Source organism: Balaenoptera physalus (assembly GCF_965194825.1).
Source record: "Balaenoptera physalus genome assembly, chromosome: 4".
Taxonomy (NCBI): Eukaryota; Metazoa; Chordata; class Mammalia; order Artiodactyla; family Balaenopteridae; genus Balaenoptera; species Balaenoptera physalus.
The window spans coordinates 11,778,656-11,796,506 of NC_138891.1; the positions used below are offsets into that span (position 1 = coordinate 11,778,656).

Consider the following 17,851-nt stretch of genomic DNA (forward strand, 5'->3'; position numbering starts at 1 on the left):
CCAGACACTCAAATAGCACTGAATTTGCCAGCCTCTCCACTCTGGATGCACTTGGCAGAGCAAATGAGCTCTCATAGCATTTTGGCATCTACTTTTTCCTCTCCCCATATGAAACAGCACTGAATACAGTGTCCTATCCTTTCTCTCATATCACTTTATTTCTTCTTCCTAAGCTTTCCTGGAGGATGTTCCTGTCTCCCTTGCCCCGCATTGTCTAATATTGCTATGTCTGTAGTGTCAGCAGAAGTGAGCCAGGTATATTTCTCCTTGACTAAGGAATAGGAGAGTTGGATTATTTTCTTCTAACACTCTTAAAGTTTCCAGAGTTACAAGCAGTGTTGGACAAGTTTACTCATGTTTCGGGACTTCATAATGAGTTCCTTCCTTCAGATAACAGATGGACCAACTATGGTGTTTATGAGTTTGTAAAGCTCTGGCACCAGGCTTTCGGCTTTAGAAACCAATGCCCATTCTGACTCATTGTCAGTTCATACTAAAATATGGGTCAGTGGAAGAAAAATGCATTCACATGTTCCAGTTTGACTGAAAATAGAAATACTTTTTTTATAAGTGGATGTAATTGGTACTCCACCCAGACCCCTTTACAGACAGGTTTCCCCATCCTCCAGCTGCTAACACGTTACCCACAGGTTCCACTTTCTCTGAGGAATTGCCCTTTGCCAGTGGGAGCCACCTTACCTGGAATGTTACTCCCCATCCCACCCCTGGGCAGCAGGTAGAGTACAGAGACTTGGACCTTTGGCTCAAAGTGGCGCCAGTTGTGTAGTGTAACTCATGCTCCAGAGTTCCCAAGGGATCAGGATGAAGCTAGATGTCAGCTGAAACACTGTCTTGCTCAGATCCTTCCCCAGCCCTACCCTGCTTACCTTTTGCCCCTTTCTTTCAGAGAGTGCTTCCTCAATAAATTGTGTGTGTCCAAATTGTTATCTCAGGCTCTGCTTCTAAGGAATTTAGCCTAAGACATCTGTCTCCCAGGTTAACTATTAGCTTACAAATAAGATAATACATGTAAAGTACTTAGGCAACTTCCAGGCACATAGTAATTATTAATAAACAAGAGCACAGTTGTCGTTATGGTTACCTCCACCCTAATGATTGCCAGGTTTATTACTATCATCATTTAATGTCCTTATTTTGCAAAATAAGTCAACCCTTTGTTAGTCTCTAAAAGTTTTATTTGAAATATTCTATAAACTTCCAAGCCTATGACCCACAGCTCCGGTTGGTTACATGACATTTGTTCCTGATTGCCTGACAAGAGGTCTTTTACCGTCTCTTGTACCTATAATTCCAACTGGATTGTCATTTAGAGCTATGCTTCTCAAACTTCAATGTGCATATGAATCACCTGGGGATTTTATTAAAATACAGATTCTGATTCTGTGGGTCTAGGGTGGGGCCTGAGATTCTGCACTTCTGATAAGCTTCCGGGTGAAAGCAGTGCTGCTGCTCCAAGGATCTCCCATTCAAGTGGCAAAAATTTAGAACACTTACTTTCTTGACATATGAATTCCTCTGTGCTTTAGCATGCTCTATGGACTCTTTTTTATTATTATTATTATTATTATTATTACTGAAGTATAGTTGATTTAAAATGTGTTAGTCTCTGGTGCACAGCAAAGTGATTAGATATATATAGATATAGATATATAGATATATTCTTTTTCAGCTTCTTTTCCATCATTGTTTATTACAGGGTATTAGATATAATTCCCTGTGCTATACAGTAGGACCTTGATGTTGATCTATTTTATATATAGAAGTTTTTATCTGCTAATCCCAATCTCCTAATTTATCCCTCCCCCACCCCCTTTCCCCTTTGGTAACCGTAAATTTGTTTTCTATGTCTGTGAGTCTGTTTCTGTTTTGTAAATAAGTTCATTTGTGTCATATTTTAGATTCCACATATAAGTGATATCATATGGTATTTGCCTTTCTCTTTCTGACTTCACTTAGTATGATAATCTCTAGGTCCATCCATGTTGCTGCAAATGGCATTACTTCATTCTTTTTTATGGCTGAATAATATTCCACTGTATATATATATATATATATATATACCACATCTTCTTTATATCCATTCATCTGTTGATGGACATTTACGTTGCTTCCATGTCTTGGCTATTGTGAATAGTGCTGCTATGAACATTGGGGTGCATATATCTTTTTGAATTAGAGTTTTCTCCAGATATATGCCCAGGAGTGGGATTGTTGGATCATATGGTAGCTCTATTTTTAGTTTTTTGAGGAAACTCCGTACTGTTTTCCATAGTGGCTGCATCAATGTACATTCCAACCAACAATGTAGGAGGGTTCCCTTTTCTCTGTGGACTTTTTTAAACTCACTATCTTACTTCATATCATCAGAGGACTCAAGGATCTGTTATAATTTATTATATAAATTATTCTCCAATTTAGTTTGTTTTGAAAAATGGAATTCCTTTTGTTCTCTGATGATGGTCTTGTCACTTGTCAGTTTTACAGTGTGTGGTTGGGGGAAGTGGACAGTAAAATGAGTGTTCCTCTTGCAACTGGTTTCCTGGAATAACAACTTAGATACATATGCAAAAAGATTAAAGTAACCAAACTCCCCTCACCTGGAGAATTGTCAACTGTGTTGGCTAGGCCTGAATGCCCTCATCACAGTTGCTCTGGATGGAGCCAGCAATTCCAATGACCTGGCTGACCTTCTCTACATTGAATTTGGGAAAGGATTTGAGTACAGGATACAGCTCACTCTTGGGATGAGGGATCTTGGGAGCCGACTGTCTAAGCACCTGGTAAGTTATTCAGAAAAAGCTGGTGAGTTTAAACTTTCTATTTGTTTTGTATATAGGCTTCATATTTAGGCTTATGAATTTGAACTAATTTTGTTCATTTGGGAGTGAAGTCAGGCTTTTCTGATTTCGTGCAAAGACCAAATAAGAGGGTGTTTTGAAAGAAATGTAATATAGTAGAGAGATGTCAAAGCATGTTTCTTTTTGTTGTTGTTATTTATTTATTGAAATATAATTTATGTACAATGTCGTATTAATTTCACGTTACAGCAAAGTGATTCAGTTATATATATATATTCTTTTCAGATTCTTTTCCCTTATAGGTTATTACAAAGTATTGAGTATAGTTCCCTGTGCTATACAGTAGGTCCTTGTTGGTTATCTATTTTATATATAGTATGTATATGTTAATCTCAAACTCATAATTTATCCTTCCCCCCCACTTTCCCCTTTGGTAATTATAAGTTTGTTTCCTATGTCTGAAAACATGTTTAATTTATATGCTTGGCAAAAAAAAAAAAAGAAGAAGAAACTAAATAGCACCGACAATCCTGCCCAAATTACAGTCAATAAACATAAGCGCCCAAGAGTGTCTGACCAGTAAGGGTGACTCGGCTGCTCCTTCAGCCAGCCAGTTTTCACGTCCCTTGCAGATCCTAGGTGCCATGACTCACCACACTGAATATCATTCTGCTGTTTAAGATGTGTGTTTTCTATATACAATAGATACCTAATAAGGACCTGCTGTATAGCGCAGGGAACTCTACTCTGAAGATTCTTTTCTATGGGAAAAGAATCTTAAAAAGAATGGATATATGTATATGTATAACTGATTCACTTTGCTGTACACCTGAAACTAACACAACATTGTATGTAAATCAACTATACTCCAATAAAAATTAAAAAAAAAAAAAAGATGTGTGTTTTCTCTGCAACATGGCCTGTGAACGAGAGCCGAATCCATTGAGAGTTCAACTAAGAAAAGAGCATCTCATCCAATCTTGGAAGAAAAACTAGTGACGTGATGATAGACCTCCCGTGATGTACTTTAGAATGGAAAGTTTTTTAAAGGTTGTCTTGACTGACAGAGATTTTTGTTTTATGGAGATTTTTGCTTTATGATCCATTTTTAGAACCTAACACCTAGATAAAATGCATCACAATCCTATTTCTTTCAGAAACGTACAAGAATTCAACTAGCTTGGTGAAATGTTACCAAGATATCTATCACTACTTTCACCTTTAATGAGTGGCTGATAATTTGTAATTTGCTTATAATTTATAAAATCTGTAATCAGCATATCAAGACACTTTCCAATAAGGTGCTAGTTCCTGCTACTTTCTGCCTATAGAGTTTGTATATAGATATGTGAACAGTGTGTTCAGTGTAGTAATTATGTAAAAATAATTACTTAGAGAATTTGGAAGTTTTGTTGTAATTCCTTTCTACATGGGAAGAGGGTGTCTACTTTACAAAAAAAATTTTTGTGTCTCCTACTCTTTGAAATGTGTAATTTCAAATTGGTAATTCATAGAGGGAGGAAGTTATTCTTCAAACAAGCCTATCACTTTTTAGATATCACATAAATGCAACACTGTATAAGAAAATTTTAATTTTAGAAATTACAGTTTTAATGTTAATAGTAAAAGAGTTGATGCTGTAGGGTTTTAGTGATGCAAAGAAAATTGATATCATCTAACATGAAATCACAGAATCCATTTTGTTGTTGTTATTTGGTTTCACACATTTCAAGTTTTATTGGGTTTTCTGAGGTTTTCAGGGGGAAAAAACAGAGTTTTCTAATGTCAGAAAAGAAACATTATATAATAAGAAACAACTAAAGAGGGGAAGTTGCTAAGTGGTTATAACAAAAGATTTTCACTTTTCATCACACTAGAATTTTGACGGGAAACTTCTCAACACAAAGATTGATTCTACCCTACTAAGGCAAAGCATAGTATTTATTTCAAGCAGAATTTTCCTAAAAATACATCTTGTGGGTTAATTGTAAAAATGCAATGGAATATGTCAATTTTTTAGGGGATGACTAACTAGGTGCAGGATGAAATTCACTCAAATTTTTTTGCCAAAAAAACATTTTTTTTGGCCTGACTATAAAATGTGACCAGAGTATAAAATCTCTTCACGTGCTCACCCTCTACAGCAAGTGCTTCTGAAATGTTGAACATGTAATTGGTGTCTTTGAAACCCTGTCCCACACAAACTGTTCTGGAAGTGTTGACCATTGAACTCCATGCCAAGCAGTGTGACATTGGACACTGTCTATATCCTCCAGCATACAAAGATTTCACAAAACAGGAAAAGGAGAAAACAGCATGTATTCATTTTACTGAACAAAATATTAGGGGCAGAATTATATAGGGTAATTAACAATATCGTGGTCAGTGCTGGGATGATGTGGGCACAGGAGATCTCATTAATAAATCAGTGTGCAATGAATTGGCCATGGCTAAACTGATGCCTTTTTGAGAACACAAAACGTCTTTGAGTTGATTCTGAATTCCTTGTATGGTGCAGATCACAGAAGGAAAGATGGAAGGTAAAGAATGTCTCCTGCATCCTCTCCAGAGCACTGTCACTTGAGTGGTGAACAGCCTTCTCAGATCACATCCCTGAGCTTGTGTGGTGTGTGATTTGGGAAGCGATGCCACCAAATGTAATGTATTCCTACCCTTCCCAAGGTCAGTGTTGCAGAAAGGACATGCTGCTGTTTATTCTGCAAGTGCATTGGAGGAGATGGCACAGTGGGAGACCCTGGACCAGCAGGGAAAAAGGTGATTTTAGTTACGATCATGGCTTACTTTATTTGAATACAATATGTTTTTCAGATCCAAGTTTAGGTAGAAATAAGGGATGTTTTTAGCTTCTAGGTAGAAGCTCCTCTTCTTATGTGTCATACTCGTCTTCTTATCGTCCTCCTCTTCTTATATGTCAAATTAGATAGCTTTTTCTTGGCTTTCTAAATTGGATACTTTTAAAAACCTTTCTATACAAGTATCAAGAGAAAAACTGCAGAGATCATTGATTATCCAGTGTTCTGGCAGTGATGACCATGATGCGGAAAAACAAACTGTGATCTCTCATGTTGAATAATGAAAACCTCCTGAATACTGACGAGTTATTTCAATTTCCACTTTTAATGGAAGCAGAGTAATTTAAATCAAGTAGGAAATAGGTTGTGCAGTCTGCTGAAAAGCTAGATCAGATCACCCGGTCATAGCAAGAGACACTAAGATGTTTCATTCAGCTGTAGCCAGACCAAAATGTTGCCAAGTAAAACAGGCCAGGCATAAAAACGATAACTAACAACAGATTCGTGTATTTCCTAACCCAAAGAAGTTGATGTATCCTTATGTAAAAATATGATTTGGGGCTTGAGGAAATGTTTAACTATGTATAAACATACTATGGGTGTGTTTAACAATTTCAATACTGTTTATTTACATATGTGTTTGATTTTTGAATAATTTATAGATAGCACTATAACTTTCAAATCACCATGGCTGTCTCTCTGAAGAAAGTTTTTGGACTAATTATTTCCTGAATGCTTTGATTTCATGTAAAGAGAATGATAGAATTTTTAAAATTTTTATTTATCTATTTATTTAATATTTATTTATTTATTTGTTTGCACCGGGTCTTAGTTGCGGCAGGCGGGCTCCTTAGCTGTGGCATGCGGACTCTTAGTTGCGACATGCATGTGGGATCTAGTTCCCTGACCAGTGATCAAACCCGGGCCCCCCTACATTGGGAGCAAGCAATCTTACCCACTGCACCAACAGGGAAGTCCCAAGAATGGTAGAACTTTTTTTAAACAGGTCTCAGAAAAAAAAACTGGAAAGAAATGCGTGTGGTCTATTTTATGTGTAGCATAAATCCTCAAAAAGAACTTTTTAATGGAAAGAGGATAATTCTAGTCTGTCAGAGGCAAATATAGCTGTATTCATTTGAATGTTTGTCTAGAAAAAAAAACCTCCAGCTCTATATATAACATCTGAGAGAGTTATGGAAAATATTATGATTCACACACACACACACACACACACACACCCTTGAGTTATCTGGATACTTGTCTCAAAATTCCATTTATTTTTATGTGTATAAATATAACTTAGGTTGTGGAGGGGGAAACTTTTTTTCAAACTCATACTATTCTACATAAAGTAAAACTGTAAAGTTGAAGAATTTTGCTTGATTACCTCTGGTTTTTGGTCTATGGAGTGCTAACGTATCCTTCCTTTCCTTATTTCCAGGGACCCCCAGGTTTTAAAGGCAGTGATGGCTACCTGGGAGAGGAGGGCATTGCTGTAAGTCAAGGTTTTTTCCAGCTCCATTTATTCCTAAGAACATATCTACAGTATGAAATCATTTGTGTCAATTCAGAAGGAAGCAAGAAAAGTCAAGTTCTAAGGATTCATAGGCAAAGTCTGAGGTCTTTTAATCTTCATCAGGCTTCTGGTGGTCACGAGTGTTTTATTAACCTACTGTCTCCTCTTTGACTATCCACCAACATTGTATAATAAACTCAATGCAAAATTATCTTTTTCACTGAAGGAGTCAAATCACTGCCATTTCCCCCTTTCTGATCCATTTTGCATGAGTAAACCAACTCACCACACTGCTTATCACAGACTTCACCCTTTCTTGCATCTGTTCATCCATCTATCTTTCCTTCCTTCCTTCCTTCCTTCCTTCCTTCCTTCCTTCCTTCCTTCCTTCCTTCCTTCCTTCCTTCCTTCCTTCCATCCATCCATTTAACAAGTGTATATTAAACATCTTACAATTTACCACATTATTTATCAAAGACCTCACTCATAAATGCACTCATCATTCATTTAACAAATATATATTAAGGTGCACTCATCATTCATTTAACAAATATATATTAAGGTGCCTTACCAAGTGCCAGGCACAGTGCCAGGCCCTAGAAATAAAAATAAAGAAAGAGAAGAAAAACTATGGCTCCTATCTCAGGTAATTTCCAGACTACTGGAAAGGCAAAAGAGACAACAGTAGTTACAGTTGTTATACACAAGGACTCTACTAGAGGTATAATGTGGTGCAATGTGATAGAGTGTGGCTGTGCAAATACCTAACAGCATCAGGTAACAGCCCTGGTGACAGTTAGGGCTTGGGAGAGGAAGACTGTAGACAGGGGTTGATGCTTGGACAGGCATCTGAAGGACAGATAGAACTTTCTCCAGGCAAAGTTTGTGGGAAGAACATTCTAGTACAGGGAGAACAGTGTGATCAAGAGTGTGTAACTGAGAACTGTATATTTGCAGAATAACATATGATCAACATGGCCAGAACCCAGGACCATGAGAGGAGGTTATATGGCAAGCAAGACCCAGAGTACTGGGTGTCTTGAATACCCTGTGGAAGACTTAGAAGGTGTCTTCCAATTGACGGGCATCATTCAATGATGTTAAGCACAGGACTAAACATGGTTAGGGTATGGGTTTAGAAAGCATGATCAGGCAACATCATGGAGGATGATAAGGTAAGGATTACAGGTAGAAGTCTTGCAGTAGTAGGTGCAAGACAAAGAGGTCCCAATCTTAGTTTAGGGCAGTATGAATAGATATGTTAAGGAGGTTGAATGGACGTAACTTGGTGACCACTTGGTGAGAGAAATGCTGAGGATGACATCTTTGTTTCCAGCTCACAAGACTGCACAGACTGGTGGGGTTACCAAGACAAGGATTGCAGGAGCAGTTCTTGGTTTAAGAGAGAAAGAGAGAAGGGAGATGGAATTTGGTCTAGAAATCTGCCTCTTGCTTAGACCATACCTAGAGCATCCTGCTCTGATGTCTCACCAATTATTCATCATCTGTTCCTGGAATATCTCCTAAAATCTTGAGAATGCATTTTAGCAGCCAGTTGTTTGCATGTCTGTTTTATTTAGCTACTACCCCACCCTGGGAAGTATCCAGGTGGGATCCAACACAAACAGCTGTCATCAGAGTGGCTCTAATTCACTTGCATTCTCAGTTTTTATACGCATGAATTCTGGGTTGTAAACCATGAGTAGTTGCAAATTGTTTTTTCCAGCACAGAAGTTGTCAAATTTCCAAGACAGATTCCAGATGACAATAGAAAAGCTTATCTGAATATATGCTCTTTCTCAGGGGGAAAGAGGAGCCACCGGACCAATGGGAGAGCAAGGTACTAAAGGATGCTATGGTGCCAAAGGTCCTAAGGTAAGGGTCACGTAAGACACTGTGAAGTCTTCCCAACATTAATTCCTTCTTCCTACACTAACCCCTACTGTCCTTTCTATTTTCAGGGGAACAGGGGACTAAATGGACAGGAGGTATGGTACCAAACATCATTTATCTGCCTATCTGTTATCTAGAAATGTTTTTATTTTTGAGATGATTGACCAGTAGATTGTACAAATGAAGTTTCTGTTGACCTTCCTTTTTTACTGCTAACCATTTCATTTTGTTTACTCTTGCCTTTTATTGCAGGCAATGTATATTATTTGTTGACAGTTTCTGTGACTCAGTAATCTTTGATAGGACCCAGGGCCAGCCTAGCAAAGAGCCTGTATATGGAACACAAAATTAGACTTTTTGTTTGGTGTCTGGCTTCTTTCCACATAAATGCAATGCACTCTATTCTGATCACATCTATCTTTTCAGGGAGAAATTGGGGAAAGTGGAATTGATGGGCTAAATGGAGAACAGGTAGAGCCTTCTCTTTGTACCATGAAGACCCTTCTGAGCTATTTCTCTCTAAGAAAATGGGAATTTGAGTTTATTCTTCTCTGTTTTTAGGGTGACAGTGGTCTTCCAGGAGCAAAAGGAGAAAAAGGCGATGAAGGAGCCCAGGTAGGTATTCAATAAAAGGACAACATGAAAAATGTGCTGGGAATTAAAGGTGTGATTAACAGTAAAACAGCTACCCCAGGTATTTCAGTCAGCTAGGGCCACAAAATTGCTTTGTGATGATCACAAGACCTCAATCATATGCAACAATAAACATTTATTTCTTATGTGTCTGAGAAGTTCAGCTGATCAAGGCTGAGCATGGCTGACCTTGGCTCATGTGTCTGTAGGTTGGCTGGGGGCTTTGTTTCACTTGTCTCTTATCCTCCTTCTGGGACTGGAGAGCTGCCTGGCCATGTTGACCATGACCTTTTCATGGCTGTGGCAGAAGAACAAGGGAGCAAGTAGAAACACACAAGCTCCCTCAAGGCTTCTTGGGGCCTAGGCTTGGAGCTCTCATGGCGACACTTGCATCTCTCTCTGTTGGCCAGATCAAGTCACAGCCAAACTCAGAGGTAGGGAATATTGCCCCACCACAGTTGGAAGGCACTGTAGAGTTTCACGGCAAAGGAAATAGATACAGAGAAAAGTGAAGAACTGGGGGAAATCTTGAAAAGCAGCTACCATACTAAGAACAGTCACAGGGTATTGGTGAGAGCCTTAGGGTCGGCAGCACTCTGAAGGTGTGTCTCACTCCTTTCCATCTGGAACAAATCCCAGCAGCAGCCATACTTCCACCATCCACTTTATCTGTCTTGGGAGTGTGAACTGCTGAGTGAAGAACCCACTTTCTAGCTGATGCAACCCCTTTGGGGAAAATGGATAATCTCTCTGAATCTCAGCTGCCTCATCAAAAGAAAGATAAAAAAAACAATACCTGGCGCATAAAGTAGTTGTAAAAACTGAACAAGACAACAAATGTGTCTGGAACACAGCGTTCACCACTGTGGCAAATACTTGAGGTCACTTTTAAATTATTTGTACGATGCCTGAAACTATCAGTTGTTCCTCTTTCTAGTTTCAAAGTAACTTTAGCAGGAAAATATTTAATAATTCAAATCAGGGAGAAGATAAGCTCTTCGTTTTTATTAATGTTATTTAAAATTCTTATCTTGTCCTTCTTCTGATTTGTGTTAACTTTAGGGAATCCCAGGAGAGAGAGGGATTCCTGGTGACCATGGAGCAAAGGGCCTGTGCGGAGACCCTGTAAGTGCTGGGACTGCAGGGCTGCAAACTAACGTCACATCAGGGCTTGTTTCCCATCAGCACTTCTGATAGGGAAAGAAAACCCACTTGAAGGTACTACAATAGCAGTCCTGAAACGAAATCATCATGAGCACAACTGTTTAGAGTTTTAAAAGTAGGTCTCTTGTGCCTGATCCTATTTATATACAGGATGAGTATGGATGGTGAGAAGGCCTTGCACATTGTTTGCACATGTATTTTTTGAGACTACATATTCAGAACTGTCCTTGTGCTTCAGAGCTATGAAGGAATTCTCCATTCCATTATCTTCCTCTGAGTATCTCAAAATATGGACAGAATGAAAGAAACAAAGCCATCTCTTTTTTCTATTCCCCAAGAGTCTTTCTCAATTAAGAATATTAGCTTCATTTCCTTGAGTCCAAGCCAGCTAAAAGTACATTAAGCAAAACTTATGACCCAGAAACATCTGGTCTCATGGGGACGCAACCCAGTTGAGTAGGCATGACCTACACCAAAAGAAGCAGGACCCACACCAACCTAGGGGATATGCTGAGTCCAATTAGACCTCAGTACGACAGGACTTTGATCACCATGCCCACACATCAGTCTCCAAAACCTTAATGAATTAGAATTTAGCATTTTTAAAAACATTTATTAAAGTTTTAGAAATTGAGATATATTTGTGTGGACAATGTTATATACATGTAACATTGTGTAAGTTTAAGTATATAACGGGTTGGTTTGATACATTTATATATTAGGATTATCACCATAGTGTTAGCTAAGTCCTCTAACATGTCATATAATTATCATTTCTTTTTTCTGGTGAGAACATGTCAGATCTAGTCTCTTAGCAGCTTTGAAGTATATGATACAGTATTGCTGTCTCTAATCACCATGTTATTTGTTAAATCTCTCAAACTTATTGTTAAGCTGTAACATGCATCAGAAAAGTACACAAATTATAAATGCATAGCTTGATGAATATAAATACACCTGTGCACTCGCCACTCAGGTAAAGAAATAGAACATTAGACAACAGTAGAACATCCCAGAAACCCCCTCAGGTCTACTCCAATCACCACCAGCCCTCCCTAAGGTAATCACTATCCCAGGACCATAAATTAGTTTTGCCTGCTATTGAACTTTTCAGTGGAATCATATAAGATACACTCTTCAGTTTCTGGCTTTTTTGCTCAAGTATATGCTTGTGAGATGAATCCATGTTGTGAATATCAGTAGTTCATTCAACCTCATTGCTGTATTATATTCCATTGTGTGAATATATAATGATCTATTTCTCCATTCTGCTATTGATGGATATTTGAGTTGTTCCCAGATTTTTCTTTTATAAATAGTGCTGCTATGAACATTCTTGTACATGTCTTCTGTACACATTTCTGTTGGGTCTATACTTTAAGAGTATAACGTCTGGATGATAACTTGTACGCCTATATTCAGCTTCTTTACAGCCAAACAGTTTTCCAAAAATTTTGTACTAATTTACACTCTCACCATCAATGTACCAGAGCAGTGTACCACACTCATCAGAAAGCCTAAAATTTTTAAAACTGACAATACCAAGTGCTGATAATGATGTAAGGCAACTGGGAATGTCACAGGACTTTGTCTTTAATAACTCCTCCTCCAGTATACAGTGGGTTGATCAGAGAAAGAATTTGGTACAGTATATATTGACAAATATAAATGTTATGCAAGCATTGAAGATAACTTTATTTAAAAAGCAGAGGAATTTGCACGTGAAGACAACATTGTTTACTAAGTGACATCTGATAATAATCTGGTGACCTGAGAGTTTCAAACAACTTCAAAGTGTCTAATCAGAAACAGAAATCTATCCACAAATAAGGATAATTTAGAAATAGTAGTTCAAACACAAAGACATTTCAGTCATTGGTATATGACGGCTAAAAATTCACTTGGAGTATTGCCATAAAATTGTAATTCACTTTAATCAGAATTCCCCCTAATTGTCTGGATGATTGTGTAACACCTTTAAAAGAATCTGAATAATGTAAAAGTATTTTTATCTAAAGAGAAGTGTTCTATGACTTTGAGATGGCTGAAAATTCAACCCACTGGATCTTCCTTGTGATGTGTTGTCACTATATATTGACTTCAGATGGTTTTTCAATACATAATAACTCTTCCCAGACACTTGGGAATATACATCTCAAATCAAGGACAAATCTGTGCTTTCTTCTGTGTGTTTTTTGGTGGGTTACCATTGTGGAAAAAAATTGGGGACAAAGCTGATAGAATAAATAGAACACACACAACGGCACAAATTCCTGAAAATCTGTGCTTATTCAGAGAGAATTTGTGATCACGTAAAAGCTAGTTTGTTTGTTTGAAATTTCCCATTTGGACCTAAATTTTTAAATTTATTTTTAAAATTTATTTTATTGAATTATAGTTGATTTATAATGTTGTGTTACTTTCTGCTGTATAGAAAAGCGATTTATATATATATTATTTTATCTATCTGTCTATCTATCTATATATATATGTATACACACACACATTATTTTTCATATTTGTTTCCATTATGGTTTGTCACAGGATATTGAATATAGTTCCCTGTGCTATACAGTAGAACCCTGTTGTTTATCCATTCTATATATAATAGTTTGCATCTGCTAATCCCAAACTCCCAATCCATCCCTCCCCCAGCACCGCCCCCCGCCACTTGGCAAGCACAAGTCTGTTCTCTATGTCTGTGAGTCTGTTTCTGTTTCATAGATAAGTTCATTTGTATCATATTTTAGATCCCACATATAAGTGATATCATATGGTATTTGTCTTTTTCTTTCTGACTTACTTAGTATGATAACCTCTAGGTCTATCCATGTTGCTGCAAATGGCATTATTTCATTCTCTTTTATGACTGAGTGGTTATTCCATTGTGTATATATATACTACATCTTCTTTATCCATTCATCTGTCGATAGACATTTAGGTTACTTCCATATCTTGGCTATTATAAAGAGTGCCACAATGAACATTGGGGTGCATGTATCTTGTTGAATTATGCCTGATTTACGCCCAGGAGTGGGATTTCAGGATCACATGGCAACTGTATTTTTAGTTTCTGTGGAGCCTCCACACTGTTCTCCATAGTGGCTGCACCAATTTACATTCCCACCAACAGTGTAGGAGGGTTCCCTTTTCTCCACACCCTCTCCAGCATTTGTTATTTGTAGACTTTTTAATGATGGTCATTCTGACCAGTGTGAGGTGGTACCTCATTGTATTTTTGATTTGCATTTCTCTAATAATTAGAAATGTTGAACATCTTTTCATGTGCCTGTTGGCCATCTGTATGTCTTCTTTGGAGAAATGTCTATTTAGGTTTTCTGCCCATTTCCTGATTGGGTTGTTTGTTTCTTTGTTATTGAGTTGTATGAGCTGTTGGTATATTTTGGAAATTAAGCCTTTGTCAGTTGCATCATTTGCAAATATTTTCTCCCAGTCCATAGGTTTTCTTCTCATTTTGTCAATAGTTTCCTTTGCTGTGCAAAAGCTTATAAGTTTGATTAGGTCCCATTTGTTTATTTTTGCTGTTATTTCTATCGCCTTGGGAGCTGACCTAAGAAAGCATTGGTATGGTTAAATCTCATGTAATTTGGGGGGAAAACTGAGCTAGCTCATTTGTCTGAGCTACAGAGCTTAGTAAGGTTCATAATTCTAAAGCATATTATTATTAGAAGCCCGTGTTTAATCATAAATTTGTATTAGATGATGCTCTTTTGTCCAATTTCATAAAATAGGCCAGATCATATTCAGACTGACCACACAGCTGGTCCGTATAGAAAGTGAGACATTCTGTTCTGTACAATGTGCTGCCATATGATTTTTTATGACATCTCTTCAATTAAATAGTGCAGAGTTGGACTATAGTAATAAGAAGTGTATACACCCAGTGAAAGAAAATTTTGGACTTTACCTCCCTTTTTCTTCCTCACTTTTCTCATGAAAATACAAGTCTCTAATATTGTAATTTAGGTATACCTGCCCGGAAAACTTAACAAATATTTAAACTTAAGAGTAAAACAGAAGACATAAGAAAATAATCTTTGGCTTTGGTATGTGAGGGAGAGAAATAATTATTCATGTAAGTTTTAGTGCTATCAGTTTAAAGTAAATTCTAAGCCCATCTTTTTCACACAGTTAGCCTATAAGCTCTGTGAGTGTAGAAACTGCTTGTTTAAAAAGCTTCTGAAGTATCTGGAACGATGCTGTGTCCCTGTTGGTGATCTCAAATTACTTATTGATTGATGAAGATCATCTAGTCTGCTATCAGTCAAACAGCCAGGCGGCTGGCTCTCAGCAGGACTGGATAATTGCCATTCTCTCTCCATTTACTAGAGCTTTGACGAGTTGACTGGCTCAATTGATCGTCCAGACATCATGGCTGCTCTGTTTGTGGTCCTAACTACCCAAGATAGAAAGCTTTCAGTTTGGCCTGCCAAGGATAACATTCCATAACGTGTGCCTGTTTTCAATGAGTTCCTGCTGGAACATTTCTATAAATATTGAGAAAAAGTCAAGATTCCAGGATTTTCTGAAAACCAGAAAAGTAGGAATGAGCAAATGGGGTTAGAAGGCAGCCAGGGACCCAGGAGGAGAAAGACAGAGTGGGCAGCAGGTACAATCCTCAGCGCTGTTCAGGGTCCTCTTGTTCTTGTGGTGGAACCCGTTACAGACCTTTGCCTTCAATATTACTCAGCCACAAAAAAGAATAAAATAATGTCATTTGCAGCAACATGGATGGACCTAGAGATGATCATACTAAGTGAAGTAAGTCAGAAAGAGAAAGACAAATGTCATATGATATCACTTATATGTGGAATCTTAAAAAAAAATGATACAATTGAATTTAGTTACATTTGACCCACAGACATAGAAAACAAACTTATGGCTACCAAAGGAGAAAGGTGGGGGACGGACATATTAAGAGTTTGGGATTAACATATATACACCACTATATATAAAATCGATAACCAACAAAGACCTACTGTATAGCACAGAGAACTCTACTCAATATTTTGTAATAATCTATAAGGGAAAAGAATCTGAAAAAGAATAGATATATATGTATATATAACTGAATCACTTTGCTGTACACCTGAAACTAACACACCATTGTAAATCAACTATACTTCAATAAAAATAAAACAAAACAAAAAATCTTTCCCTTCTCCCAAGGGCTGGGGAGAGTAAAATCTACCAACCCTCGAGTATAAACTTGCCGAGGCCCCAAGAAAGAAGACCAGAAGTTAAGAGAAAGATGGTAGTAGCAAGAAAGAAATACCTAAACACAAGTCATGTCACCGTTGCTTCCCTTGGCTCTGCCTTCCATCATGAGCTCTCACTTCAACCCCACACACTCATCTTAGGTCTTCTCTCTCCTCTGATAATGCAAAGCATGGGAGGAAAAGAAAACATTTGTAAACCATCTATAATTTAGCCTATTTCTGCTTTCAAATGGGTTGACCTTCTCTTGTCACCTTCTTTGGGGGTGACCAGGTGTATTACACACAAATTACATTGTTAAGGAAAAAATTTCAAAGCCTATCAATTTTGCTCTTTATTTTCTATTTTTTAGGGAGTTCCTGGATTTGACAATGGCATAGAAGGACCCAAGGGCTTGAAAGGAGAACACGGAAGACAGGTAACTGTGTGGGCTTTTGGAAGTAAACATGTAATGATGTGACAACTGTGGGGCTCAGAGTTTTAGTGGTAGAATATGAAATGCATATAAAGAATTTGGAATCAGAGTGAATATACTTGATACAGAAAAACTATTTTTAGGAGCAGAATGATCTTTTATTCCTCCATATCTACTACCCTGGGATTTAAGACACATTCTCTTCTGAATTTGGGGTGACTTTCTTCACCAAGCCATACCCCTGAGGTCTCAATTTATGAATGCAAACATCTAAACTCTAACTTAAAATGTAAGGTAGCTGATAGAAAGCACTAGCAAAAAAGTCGTTGGCCTTCCCAGGATCCAGAGGACACATAGCCTAAAAAGATGTCATGTTATACATAGTACATGATAAAAAAAGAAAAAGATCAGGACTTCCCTGGTGGCACAGTGGATAAGAATCCCCCTGCCAATGCAGGGAACACAGGTTCGATCCCTGGCCTGGGAAGATCCCACGTGCCGTGAAGCAACTAAGCCCGTGCACCACAACTACTGAGCCTGCACTCTAGACCCCACGAGCCACAAGTACTGAAGCCTGTGAGCCACAAGTACTGAAGCCCGTGTGCCTAGAGCCCATGCTCCACAGCAAGAGAAGCCACCACAAGGAGAAGCCTGTGCACCGCAACGAAGAGTAACCCCCCACGCCACAACTAGAGAAAGCGCGCGTGCAGCAACAAAGACCCAACACAGCCAAAAATAAATAAAATTAAATCTTTAAAAAAAAAGAACAAGAACAAGATCTGGTAGATCTATTAATCTCATGAAATATGAGATTTTTCAGAATTTTAAAAAATAATTATCTGGAAAATGTGTGTCTCTGGATCTTCTTGGTAAGGAAGTTCTTTGGTGACTCCACCTGTGGGAGAGGTCTGATATGGTGGAAAGATCTTTGCTTTGGGAAAAGGCCTAGGTCATATTTCATGCTCTGTTCCTTACCAGCTCTGTGACCTCAAGGTACTCTCCGTAAACCTCAATTTTCTCATCTTCAAAATAGGACAAATAGCCTACTTTTGAAGGGGATGGTGGGAATTCGATGACAGACCCTGCCACATCATAAACCTTCAGTAAATGTTACCTGCCATTTTTATTAAGTGATAAATGAAAGTCTTGTTATAGACTCATAATCATTCCCCCCATTTCTACCTTGGGAAGACTTGTGTGTATTGTGAGATTTTACTCACGTTAGGGTGTTAATCTACACAGGTTAACCAGACAGAGCAAGGAGTCCAAAGGTAGAAATCCAAACGAGTTGTAGCCATCCCTGACACACGGATGCTTCAATTATCCACTCTGTGGCAACACAGTGGGGATAGTTTGATTT

The 17,851-nt window shown here is 38.0% G+C and overlaps 1 protein-coding gene across 2 annotated transcripts in view; it reads left to right on the top strand.

Annotated features, from left to right (window-relative positions):
* The window catches only part of COL6A6 (collagen type VI alpha 6 chain), a 171,656-nt gene that overhangs the window by 73,277 nt on the left and 80,528 nt on the right, over positions 1-17,851 (top strand). For both annotated transcript variants that reach the window (XM_082459201.1, XM_082459200.1), the window contains exons 11-19: positions 2,647-2,801; positions 5,502-5,594; positions 7,074-7,127; positions 8,952-9,023; positions 9,110-9,136; positions 9,468-9,512; positions 9,603-9,656; positions 10,737-10,799; positions 16,429-16,494. In XM_082459201.1, the coding sequence (XP_082315327.1) occupies positions 2,647-2,801; positions 5,502-5,594; positions 7,074-7,127; positions 8,952-9,023; positions 9,110-9,136; positions 9,468-9,512; positions 9,603-9,656; positions 10,737-10,799; positions 16,429-16,494 (629 nt within the window). The remainder of the gene's footprint in view (positions 1-2,646; positions 2,802-5,501; positions 5,595-7,073; positions 7,128-8,951; positions 9,024-9,109; positions 9,137-9,467; positions 9,513-9,602; positions 9,657-10,736; positions 10,800-16,428; positions 16,495-17,851) is intronic.